The sequence below is a fragment of the Macrosteles quadrilineatus genome, unplaced genomic scaffold, assembly GCF_028750875.1.
Source record: "Macrosteles quadrilineatus isolate MER2022 unplaced genomic scaffold, UCM_ALF_1.0 Scaffold_3__2_contigs__length_128488019, whole genome shotgun sequence".
Taxonomy (NCBI): domain Eukaryota; kingdom Metazoa; phylum Arthropoda; class Insecta; order Hemiptera; family Cicadellidae; genus Macrosteles; species Macrosteles quadrilineatus.
The window spans coordinates 37,714,765-37,727,097 of record NW_026542596.1 but is presented as its reverse complement, the minus strand read 5'-3'; the positions used below and the strand labels follow the sequence as shown (position 1 = coordinate 37,727,097).

General features: G+C 34.1%; 1 protein-coding gene across 1 annotated transcript; it reads right to left on the bottom strand.

Moving 5' to 3' along the window:
* Positions 1-1,407: 1,407 nt before the first annotated feature.
* LOC128989696 (dolichyl-phosphate beta-glucosyltransferase-like) lies at positions 1,408-11,802 on the bottom strand. The gene is made up of 8 exons (XM_054411696.1): positions 11,532-11,802; positions 10,600-10,774; positions 9,901-10,109; positions 9,032-9,140; positions 7,890-8,013; positions 6,445-6,564; positions 4,319-4,404; positions 1,408-3,429 (listed from the first exon to the last, which is right to left on the bottom strand). Exons 1-8 carry the CDS (start codon positions 11,592-11,594, stop codon positions 3,323-3,325), a joined length of 993 nt encoding a protein of 330 aa, XP_054267671.1. The 5' UTR covers positions 11,595-11,802; the 3' UTR covers positions 1,408-3,322.
* Between the last annotated feature and the right edge of the window lie 531 nt (positions 11,803-12,333).

Genomic DNA, 12,333 nt, shown 5'->3' with positions numbered 1-12,333 from the left:
TATTACTAGCCACCATTCTATGGATCTACTGTATGTAGATAAACTTTTAGTAATCCACTAAAAGTATTAAATTAAAATATTAACTGGCTACTTTCGTTTCCCAGACATTAATTTTTGGAAAAATAAACCATACAAATTTAATAGGTTTTTATAAACATTTTGGAAAAAAGAAAGTCGATAAGTTAATGAATTACGCAATTAAAAAATAAAACTCCTTATTCACACACTATCAAAAATTATTTATTAAATTAAAAACATTAACATAACTGTAAACAATCCTACTTTGACGGTTCTAATTTTGTATCACAGCTGCTTGGTTGAAATTAGCAACTGTTGTCATAAATTTAGACAATTAATAGTGCTGCACCCTGTTGGTTCATTTTGTAACCTTTTAATGATATTGATCATCACAAAATCAAATTGTTTAGTTGAAACAGCTGTTAAGATTCTTTAATTCCATTTAAATAAGGGTACTCATAAGGTTAACATGGGAAACTCCAGAGCCACTGGGGCGGAGCCCTTTTGACGGATCTGCACCAAACTTCACACAAACCATCCTACGACCTACAGCCCTTCAAAGGTCGAGTCAATACAAATCTAATTGAAGAATATAATACACAATTTATAAAGTACAAGTGCACCTGTTGGTGGAATTCGAGCAATTGGAAAGTATTAGGGACGTTATTTCAAAACGAAATACAGGGTTAATTTGTTAAACTACGTACAGTTCACCAAAAATGCTGTTATCTGAACTTCAAATTGGAATGATTAACAAAATGATGATAGCCCTAAATTTATTTTGTACACAGGGGAGCAGTATTTGTATGGTACACATTGTTGTAGACGACAAATGGCAGACACAGATGGCCGTACCGGAAGTGACGCTGTAAAAAATTATACTTCAAAAGATACTGCAATTTTTGTGATTTTCTTAATGTAATATCATAGTTACTCTCACCCAATGCTAAAAAGCTAATGGGAAAATTATGGGTCAGTTTTCTGAAACTGGACTAACATACAAACAATAACTATAAACAATGAACTTGATAAAAAATTAAACTTTAGCCTAAGAATATTTATATTATTTAAAGATTAGTTGAATGAACATTTGACAAGTTTAACCGATGATTTCAGGTTTTAACCGTCAATAAAACATCCTGGAGGGTAAAAAGTAAAATAACCAATCCTTGAAACAAAATGTAATTGATATCAGTAAGAAAACCATAAATACATAGTATAACTAACCTTCAAACAATTAAACTCATTTTGAATGACAAAATATAATTAAAATTAACTATCAAGTACAATACAGGGGAAAACCAGAAAGCAGATGCTAATTAAATTTTTTTTAAATCAGTCTTTGTGGCTGTAGAAACATTTATGCAAAAAATAATCTACTTTCTTTATAGCCTTGTAAACAAATTGGAATGCATCTTGTAAAATCTATGTTTTAAATCACTTTTAATCTAAGATAAAATATATTATTTTGTTAAATAAGACATTAAAGCTAAAAAAGCTGTACAAATTTCTTCATTGAATACTGTGGTTCAATTGACAATTTGTTCTTGTAATTTATCCTAACACAATTAATTATTCATCTTGGTTGCACTAGTTTTTTTTTTTTTTTATTATTTGTATAGCAACAATAATAATTGTCCTACTTTCAGGGTGAAATAAAATTAATTACCATTAAATAGTAAGTTTTAATTCTATACCCTTTAGTCTAACGATTTTAATTATCTAACATATGAATGAACTTTTTTATTTTAAAAAACCTGGTATCTAATCACACTTTTTTTATTTGTTTCATGAGCACAGAGAAGTAAGAAACAGAGGATACATTCAATAGTACACTTAAGTGGTACCTATCACCAGTCACTGGTGTCTAGAGAGATTTCTATTCGACCCCTCCCGCTCTCCTTTCCCCCCTCCCCTTCACATAATAAACCCCCCTTGGGGGTGTAAGACCCTGCGCTTTACAACTGCTGTACAACAATGCTATATCGCTATCACCTTTTGGGCTCCTCCTAGCTAGTTACAAGTACATTTCAGCCCCAAAATATATTGGCTCTCCCATATGCATGTATCCTTTGTATCTTACTTCTCTTTGGCTAAAGTTATACTGATACCAAGTTAAAAATAACAAAATGAACAAGATAAATAGGACAACAAAGCTTATCCCTCTAAAAGCAGAATCTAAGTCCAAATTTGATCAACAAAGTGAGAACATAAAAAAATGTTCTTTGTGTGTGTAGTTCATGAAGGATAAGGTTACTCTTAGTTTTAAACTGAAATACATTTTCCTTTCACTTCAATCGGTTGATCAATTTTTTTTTTAAGTTCCATAATCAATCAAAGCACTTGATGCTTATTTATCTTTAAGCAGAATCAACCTAATATGATTCATTGATTTTTGCGTCATGATAAGAGAACACTACCCATTTTGGCCACTAAATAAATAAACATGGAACTTTCAAAGGTGAAACGTTCATAAAAACTACAAAATAAAGCATGGTTCATACAACATAAAAAAATGGGATAAGTTATTTTAGAAAAAAAAACCAATAACATTAATTCTTTAAGATTACAGTAAAAGCTCTATTAAGTTCTTAGCCTACAAATTTAATTTATATTTTTATTTAACTCAAAATCAAATTAAATTTTTTAAAAAACCCTGCAAAATGTTATGTAAACCAAGCAACCATACCCAAATTTTAAAGCATATTCAATGTTCATTTAATTCTACCCTAAATTAACTAATAAAAGTCTATTAAAACATATTTGTACAAAATATGTTATCTTATGTAATTTTCTAAATATAGACTGAAGCATTTTTTGGGAAAGAAGAATAGTACAAATAATTTGACATAATGAAAGTAAATATTAACCTCATTATGTCCAATTCTACCAGAACTTGTCTTAAACAATTGGGAACAATTGCCATGCAAATATATTTTTACTCAATCATTGCTTATAATCTTAAATTGAAACTAAGTTCTAGAATTTTAATGATACCCTCTAAGTTGAATGATTATCATTTAAATAAACCATCGATAACTCAGTAGATTAAGTATACATCTAAACCCACTACAGTTTTGCCTGCTTTCTGCAAAATTTCTTTGGAAGAACCGGTTCGATTTTAAAGCCTGACTTATTCCGATGTCATGACCTGTCTTTTTTTACATACTATTTTATTGAAACTTTGTCACCCTTCCGTAATCATTTTTACCCCAAGTTGACGAGTGGAGACGAATCGTCAATATCGCCATCACTAGCTACGCAGTTTGTGGATCACAGCTGAGATCTCGCCACCGACTGATGATCATTTGTGCCTGTGGATTTTCCACGCTCCGATCGTATATCTGAGCCAGATGAGGAACAAATCTTGTCCCATCTGCAGCCAACTCCAGACAGGAACTATTTTGGACCCTGGAAATAAAACGGATGGTTAAAATTTTCTTAGGCTGCAGACAGGCAGTAGTCGTCAGGCATTCCTAGTTCTATATATATATATATATTTAATTCATTTATTCATTTTCATTTTTTTAATGCATGATTTATATTGAAATGTAACATATTCATTCCTGATCCTCAGCCACTGTATAGTGAATGTTTATGATGAATAAATTGAATTTGAATTTGCAAACAATGCATATTCACAAACCCGTAGGATTTAGCTACATCTGGTAAATATGGTTAGTTTTACCAGTTTTTAGTAAAAACCAAAACTGAAAATGGATGGAAAATGTTGGTTTTGATTTATTGATTCATTTTGCTATAATCGCAGGAGTTGATGACGCCTTAGCGATTGCAAGAAATGCTCTTAATTTTGCCGAGATTTTGAAAGACATTGATAATGTTTTCCCAATAGCTAGAGATGCGCTCAAATTTTCTGCGATCATGGGGGACAATGTTGAAAACTTCACGATTGTGAGAGACGATGATGATGTCTTTGCCATCGCAGAAGAGGTTACAAATTTGATCATAGTCAGGATGGCCTAATGATAAATGCTCACTAACCTAAATTTATGACTCAAAGCTAATACTGCTTATCTACTGGCAACCATACAAGACGTGATAAAGCATTATAGATAGTTATAATGGATGTTTAGGAATAAATTATTAGTATTAATTGCTATTTAAAGGATTATATTGTATATGTTTACCATCAGTTATTTATTAGTAAAATTCAAATTTTTGAAAACCCGCAAACTAAAAAAAAACTTAACTGATGAAAATTGCAACTTACACATTACTAAAACTATTTACTACACAGAAGATAGTCTACTATCTGTGTATATTCAATGCTAAAACTTACCATCAATTTCTGTCCAGTTGACACAAACTTCGCTGACAGGTATACTCAGTTCTTCTGCCAAGTAGAGAAGTTCAACATCAAATGCCCTATAAGTTTTTTTTTTATAAATAAGCTGTCTGGAATAGCTCAAATTAAACTGCTGTGCTAACAATTAATCATTCCATAGAAAAATATTGAGCTTATTAATACAATTTCCCAATACAAAATTACACACAGTCACTAGTATTTGTGGTTACTATTATTTAAATAAGTTAATTTGTCCATAGACTAACCAACACAAGCAGACTTCTCATCCCATTGTAAATTTTGAAGCTTGTTTTTGTGTCTAGTTCATGAACGGTGACACTGGGCGCTAGTGTCAACAACATTTTGTTTAAATTATTTTAGGGTTAATTTCTTGATTTGTGCTTAACTGTTTGGTTATATAATTAGGGGACAAGTTATTGTTTATGATTAGATCCTATTATTTGGCTAAACGAGGTTTCAAATGGCTGAAATAGCAAGAAACAATAATAATTGTTAACAAAACACAACTTCTGCGTACAGAACTAACAATAAAATTGTCTTCCATAAGGATGAGAAATCTACTAAGGGAGTATGTTTTATCCATGGTACAACTCACTCAAGCCATCCAAAAGCACATCTGGAATTTGTCTACAGGTTAACGAAGAACTTGGAAAGGGTCTTTTATGAGAAATTTAGAATCTTTTTAAAATAGTCGTAGTGACAGTAGCATCAGTCATGCATAACATCTACACTAATATCTGGTTCTATATCTTGAAGGTTCCAGAAAAATATCACCCCAAAGTTGTACTAGTGTTAAAAAAAACATTACTAAACCCTTTTCTTTTCTTCTATAACTTAAATTTACTTTTAGAAATAAACAAATACCGGTATTGAATTCTCAGTTTTTTTTATTAAGTATGATAGCAACTATTGAGAGAACTAGTAATTTCAATTCCATTATAAAGTTGTGACAAGTTTTCAAATCAAAATTAAGGTAAATAAATTTTGAGCATTGGCAGAGTGCACTGGGGAATTACTCATTTCTGTTAAATACGCCAACATTTTTTAACCAGTGTCGGATTTACCACTAGGCCGATTAGGCCGTTGTCTAAGGCCGCAAAAAAGGGGGCTGCAGAGGATTGACAAAAATATTTTTTTCAGTACAACCAAATTTGAATTTTTTACCATCAATTTGCTGCAACCCCGTAGTTTTGGCCGAAGGAATATGTTCATGATTTTTCCGCGCCCGCGGGTTTCGATAATGATGCCCCATGATTGTGGCCCGTGGGAGATGTTCATGATTTTGCCGCAGTGGTGGGTATCAGTGACGATATTCCCTTGATTTAAGGTAAATGTTAGGGATTTCTCCGCGATCATGAGTGACAATGATTATGTCCCGCAATTGTGGCCTGTGGGAGATATCCCCGATTGCCGTAGTCGTAAGAGTCAATGATTATGTCCCCGCGTTTGCGGCCCAAAGGGATGTTTATGATTTCATTGCGGTCACGGGTGTCGATGATGATGTCCCCGTGATTGCGGCTCGCGAGAGATGTTCACGATTTTGCCGCAGCTGCGGTTGTTGATGATGATATCACCGTGATTGCGGCCCACAGGAGATGTTCATAATTTCGCCGCGGTCGCAAGTGTCGATGATGATGTCCCCCTGATTGCGGCACGTGGAAAATGTTCACGATTATTCCACGATCGTGGTGGACAATGATGATTTACCCGTGATTGTGGCCCACGGGAGATGTTCAAAATTTCATCCACGATCGCTGGTGACGATGATGAGACTGTAGGAGAATTTTATGTTTTCACCACTTTCAGAGGAAATTCCACCACAGGGTTGAGGGCCACTCAATTAATTTGGCCTAGGTCACAAGTACCTTAAATCCGGCAATGTTTTTAACCACGTAGAACAGAAAGGACAACTTGTTTTTTTAATTAGCCTACAATATCTATCATATCACTATGACTCAGATTAAGGGAGATAATTGAATTTCAGACTAGCAAACCCTGTAAACAGGTCATTCATCTATGTTCATTATTAATAAAAAATATGCTAAAGCTGATCATCCAGATAGTATGACTACTGATGAAAGACATGTTATGGTACTTACCATCGCTCCACATGCAAGTTCGAGAACAGAACTCTAGCTGCCTCTCTGGTGAGTAGCTTGAACCCGCACTGCGTATCATGTACACTACGAACTGCCAGCGTCCACACCAGCAGGTGAAACCTGTAAATCATGTTCTGTCATACTGCTGAAAAACAGATTTAAGGCTGTTTGGGAACTCTTGGGATGAGCTAAGTAGTTCCTTAAGTCACTACTTCAGGTACGTACATCAGATACACTGTTTATGTATGTCGCCAATGTTAGTTTTAGCACGGTGATTGGTGGGGTGAAATGTGAAATTTTGCCGTAGAAGGCAATTAAAATAATTAGATAGGCCTACAAATTTACTGGTTAAAGAAAACAAAATACAATATTTAGCTACTTGTAAATCTTTTTTACCCTCAGAAAATTACATACTTTTTAATTAACTAAAATAGTGTTTTAGTGTTTATAAATTTTCTAAGTGACAAGGTCATTACATTTTTTTCAGGATGATTACAATAATATTTTTAAACATAATTAATAAGATTTAATCATTGTAAATTAACACTTTTGTCCAAAAATGTTGACCTTTTGGCCAAAACTGATTGACAATATTGAATATTATTGTATCTCCCTTATTCGCTGGTAAATAGTGAATGTTCCCTGCAGAACAGTGACACATCTTCAGCAGTAACGGTTTAATCGTGAAGATATGTGTTAAGTGGGAAATCCTGATCAACTCATAGAAAAATTGTGAAAATCACAAGCGATCACAACGAAATTGAAAATTTTCAATCGTCCATCTTCACAGATGCTTTCTGCGAAAATGAAAGCTCAACTCAGCTCAAAAGTCCAGCCGCTAACATAATTCTAATATAAATAAACCGACCCAAGCTTAAAAAATTATTTCTTGCCGAACCGATCTCTCTGGCCTACTGTTGGCCAGTCCTTGACCCAAAAATATCAGGAATCAGCGAATCCCTATTCGACCAAATTAAAGTCTCTGAAGTGATCTTCTAGAATAAAATTTACTTGACAATGTTTATAAAATAGAATGTTGAAAACAATAAACTATTCACATTACGTATTTGATAAGTGGAGTCAGATATTCCGATCAGTCAGTTTTCCTGAGCTAATTTTATGCTACAAGGGGAGGGTTTTACTTTAGGTCAATGTATTTTGTTTAGAGTGGAAATAATTCCTATTTTCAACTGTAATTCATAGAAGCTCCATTTTAATTTTCTGATTGCACTTTTTAAAAACACAAAGAGAACAATGGTAAAAATTATACATTAATTAATTTGTATTTGCAATCCAAGACACTAGCTATACCTTTTACCTCCGGATATATATTCCATAATGATTGAAGAGATTTAATTTGATTATTTTTACCCAACAAAATGTAGTACAAATAAAATGTTAAGAAATGTAGCCTACATAGGCTACAAAAAAAAAGAATGACATACCCGTGCATTAGAATGGTGCGGATCAACGAACGTGAGGCAATTGCGTCCTTCTCGAGATGAGCTCGTGAGCCGCACACCACGGCCAGTGTGTTGGATATCCTCTCAGCCTCCGTCAGGTAATCTCCTAAACCCAACAATGGTACAGTGATAACACATTACAGTATAACCTCTTTAATACGAACCCCCATAATCCGAACGTCCACTAATCAGAACCGAACGCCTCATTGGTGTAATCTATACACAGTAGGCTACAGTAGTTCTTTATTGTATACTGTATTTATTGATATATGCACCGTAATTGTTTCTATTGTAATGTACAGTACTGTTTATTTACTATGTTTACTACTGTATAAAATCAACACTGTATTTTACTTTATAAATCATTTTTTACTTTTCCTGTAACAATTATGATCCATTTTAGCCACATTTGAGCTATTGTTATATAAAAAAACAACAACAAGTTATGTAATCTGAACTATTCAATAGTCCAAGCTACCCCCGGTCCCAATTAGTTTGGATTTAAGAGGTTCTGCTGTACTCTGTGCTCAATAATACTATAGTCCCACCTCCACCCCTTGTTTTATAAAATTTGGTATAGGGCATTAGGTATGACCAAATAAAAATATATGAGACAAATCTGATCATGGGTATTAACTACATGCATTTCGTATTGGGTGATTTGAAATACTAGGCCTAGCATGATTTGGTTGTAATCCAGCGGTAATGGTACGGTACGTAGTTTGATAAAACCATAAGAAAATTGTTGGTTTTACCATAGACTAAGCAACACAAGTATACGCCTCATCCCATTGTAAATTTTGAAGCTAGTTTTTTATGTCTAGTTCATGTACGTCCACACTGATCGCTGGGGTAGACAAAATTTTGTTACTATCATTTTAGGGTTATTTTCATGATTTGTGCTTTACTATTTGGTTATATAACTAGGAGACCAATTATTGTTTATGATTATGTCGTTTTATTTGGTTAAATTAGGTTTTAAATGACTGAAATAACAAGAAACAAATTGTAAACAAAACACAACCTCTACAGTTGGACGTACAGAAATAACAATAAAACTGGCTTCAGCTGTTCCATTAGGATGACAAATCTACTAAGGGAGTATGTTTTATCTATGATTTTACCTTTTACAAGACTTTTGAGGCTGTCTTCCAGTTTGACGAGATCAGAGAACTTCGTAGCTCCGTCAGCATCGGCAAACAGAAGCATCGCACCCCTGGCTGACTGCATACCCTGGAATAACTTGTATTGTATAGCTGTACAATACTTAGCCCTTACTAAATATTAATTAATCTGATATTTTGTTATTTTAACTATTTTGGGTGACACCACATTTTAACTTAGGCTTAATATGTTACTTATTAAGCTTAATAGGTACTTTTTAAGCTTAATAAGTACCTAATCAATCTAGAACAAAAATTGTAGATGTTAGCCTCTAGATTACCAAGTAATACTAAACAAAGTTTAAATACCTGCTATTAGGCAGTTCATTCAATTGCAGGGGCAACTAGTTTTGGCTCGTACATGGAGCTATCATCAGGTGGTACAAGGACATTTTTGTTATCTTCACTTGAACATCGTCAAATTTAAAACACACAAAAGTAAACATTTGAAAACAAGACACAGAAGTTCCCAATATATTTATGGTTACTGATCAGTTCATAACTGACAACACTAGATCCCGGCAAAGTTAGTCCAGACTCACTGGTCTCACTTGCGCCTGATGATGGCTCCATATAGGAGCTGAAACTAGTTGCTTCTGCAATTGAATGAACTGCCTAATAGCAGGTAGACCTGAGATCTACATTTTTTTCAATAGAAGAGTAGGCCTAAACCCAAATGGGCTATTATTTATCAGTAAGCTGCAAGATCAAAACAATTTATAATTTATATAGGCCTATATAGCATCATCATACATGAATTCGTCACATTCACTTCAATGCTGAGAAACACATACAGTAGCATATCGTAAATTAAGCCAGACGTAACATACCAGTCTTACTGCTCCACCTTTGCCCCGGTTTGTCTGGAGGTTCAAGACACGACACTGGTTTGCTCCATACTTCCGAGTGTACTCCTGCGCAACTTCTACTGTCTTGTCCCGACTGCCATCACTTACAACAATCACCTCGTAAGTGAATCTTGGCAAGGTCTTTTTTCTTGTTTCAAGAAACTCAAAACATTCATCTAACATCGGTGGTACTGAAAAATATGTGCAAAGGCCATCATCATGGATGATTTTGAGTACTACTACAGCCTATAAGCAATCAACATACCGTGGTACGTGTGTTTTAAACGATAATCCAACATACAAGTGTTTTTAATAACAACCCAACAAACTTATATAGGTACCCTAACTGGTGTTATCTATAAATAAATGATGATAGTTACTTTGATCAGCTGTATTTAATTTACCATTTTAAATTGTTATCAAATCGGAATGTTTGATGATCCTATGGATTATTCTATATCCGGAATAGTATTTCCTAGGTTATATTGTAACAAATGTATAGTAAAACCAAGATATAAGTTATAAAAATTTATTTTGTGGAAATTTGATAATAATATGAAATAGGCTTAGTCAGGCCTAAGTATGTTTGATGCAGTTATGATTCAAAACACCAGTAGGCCTAGGCTCTTAAAAAATACTTTCTTAGATTGGAAGACTTGGTTTCAATTAACAATCACTTACATCTTTTTTCCTCATCATATGCCGGAACAATAACAGATAAGAGGACTGAAAAAGGCTCGTCCAGTGATGGGAATAATATCCTCAAACCTTCTTTGGTGTTTAGGAATGACTTTTCTTTTTCCGTTCGCTTTACAACTGGGTGTGGTGTGGTAGTCTTCATTAGGACTACACAGAGCTGCAACATAAATACTCAAATCGGTGACTAAGTTATCATTTGAGATGAGGACGCCACCAAAATATGAGTGAAGGATGAGTGTAGACTGTGTGATGTCTTGTGTAGCTTTGTTACTTACTATGGCCAGCTGTTTCATTAGTCAGAACCATTTATTAAAAGTCTAATGATCAAGGACAACTGGGCCCAGTTTCGAATCCTCAAAAAGCTACAAACTTTCCTCAAGATCGAACCGGCGACATTTAGATTACTATAGTAATACCAGAAACAAAAGAACCCTGGGCCGTTTCGAGCCGCGCAGGTTTGAATGGTACGCCACACCTACCTGCGCGAACCACGTGATCTTTTCGTTTCTGCGCAGGTTGTTTTGTTCTTGGTATGTCTATAGGAGAGCACTATATGGGTTTGTACCACTATCGCTAAAAACGTTATTCCATTACACTGTACATTAATGTAGCCTACAAAATGGCATCAACGTGAGCAAAAACCCATGGCAAGGATTTCTAAGGTTTTCTGAACTTTTTCAATATAGAGTAGAGGAAAAAACATTATGAGTGTTTTTGAGAGAGACTAAGTTATGAAAACTATGATTTCTAGAGAAATATGTTGAAGCATCAGGCATGTTTTTTATTTGGAACATCGTTTGTAGCCAATAGGACTAGGCCTAACTTAGGCTAGGATATAAAATTTATGCATCCCAGGTATAGGCTAATAAATATCCATAAAAAGAATAAGGTTGTGTTGGTTTTATTATACTTACAGCTGCAAACAAAACCCCAATAAATGCTATACAATACACGAGCAAAAAGTATATGTATTCCATTGTTTATAGTTCTGAACACTTAAATTGGTTGAAATCTTTAAGATGGACCAGTTTTCTTGAATCTCAGAAAGGATAAACAAGTTAGTAGCCACGTAGGGCTGACTGACTAGTGACTACCAAAGGTTATGTTGTTGTCATCGGAAATAAGAGAATATTGTTGATAACCATACAACTTGACAAGACAAAACATCAAAAACTCAACCTCAAAAACTTTGCTTTTTCTGTTGTTAATTTACTATAATACAACAGCTGCTGCTACTAAATAGATAAATACCGGCACAGCTGGAGCTGACTGCTGTTAGTGCTTGAGTGTTTTCGTTTTGACACGTTGACGTTGGACGAGCGACGAGCGTAGAATAAAGTGGTTTTGTGTTTATTTTGAAAAGTACTATGGTACTATTTATACCAAATAAACGCTATAATTTCAAAATAGCATTGATAATAAAATGTTGGAATTCCATGAAAATGGATCAACTTTTATAATACAGAAAGTTTTTACAGTTTAAAGTAAAATTATTAGTAAAATAACGTATATGTGGCTGATTGACTTTACATCTCGCGAGTATAGAAGCATGTACGGTTATGCATATCGATGGTTAGAAGCACACTTGTAGTATGTCCATTTTTTTTGTAAAATGAGATACCGCTACCACTGAATTGGTGGAGTCTTCATCTTTACAACTGCACACTCGTTATATGTCCAATATAACCCAAAAATTTTAAATAAATAACAAAAGAA

Coding starts and splice junctions, on each gene's coding strand:
- LOC128989696 (XM_054411696.1), bottom strand. CDS start 11,594: ATGGAATACATATACTTTTTGCTCGTGTATTGTATAGCATTTATTGGG. Junction 9,141..9,900: donor AAGGTGGAGCAGTAAGACTG/GTATGTTACGTC, acceptor AAGTTATTCCAG/GGTATGCAGTCAGCCAGGGG. Junction 8,014..9,031: donor CCTCAAAAGTCTTGTAAAAG/GTAAAATCATAG, acceptor TGTTGGGTTTAG/GAGATTACCTGACGGAGGCT.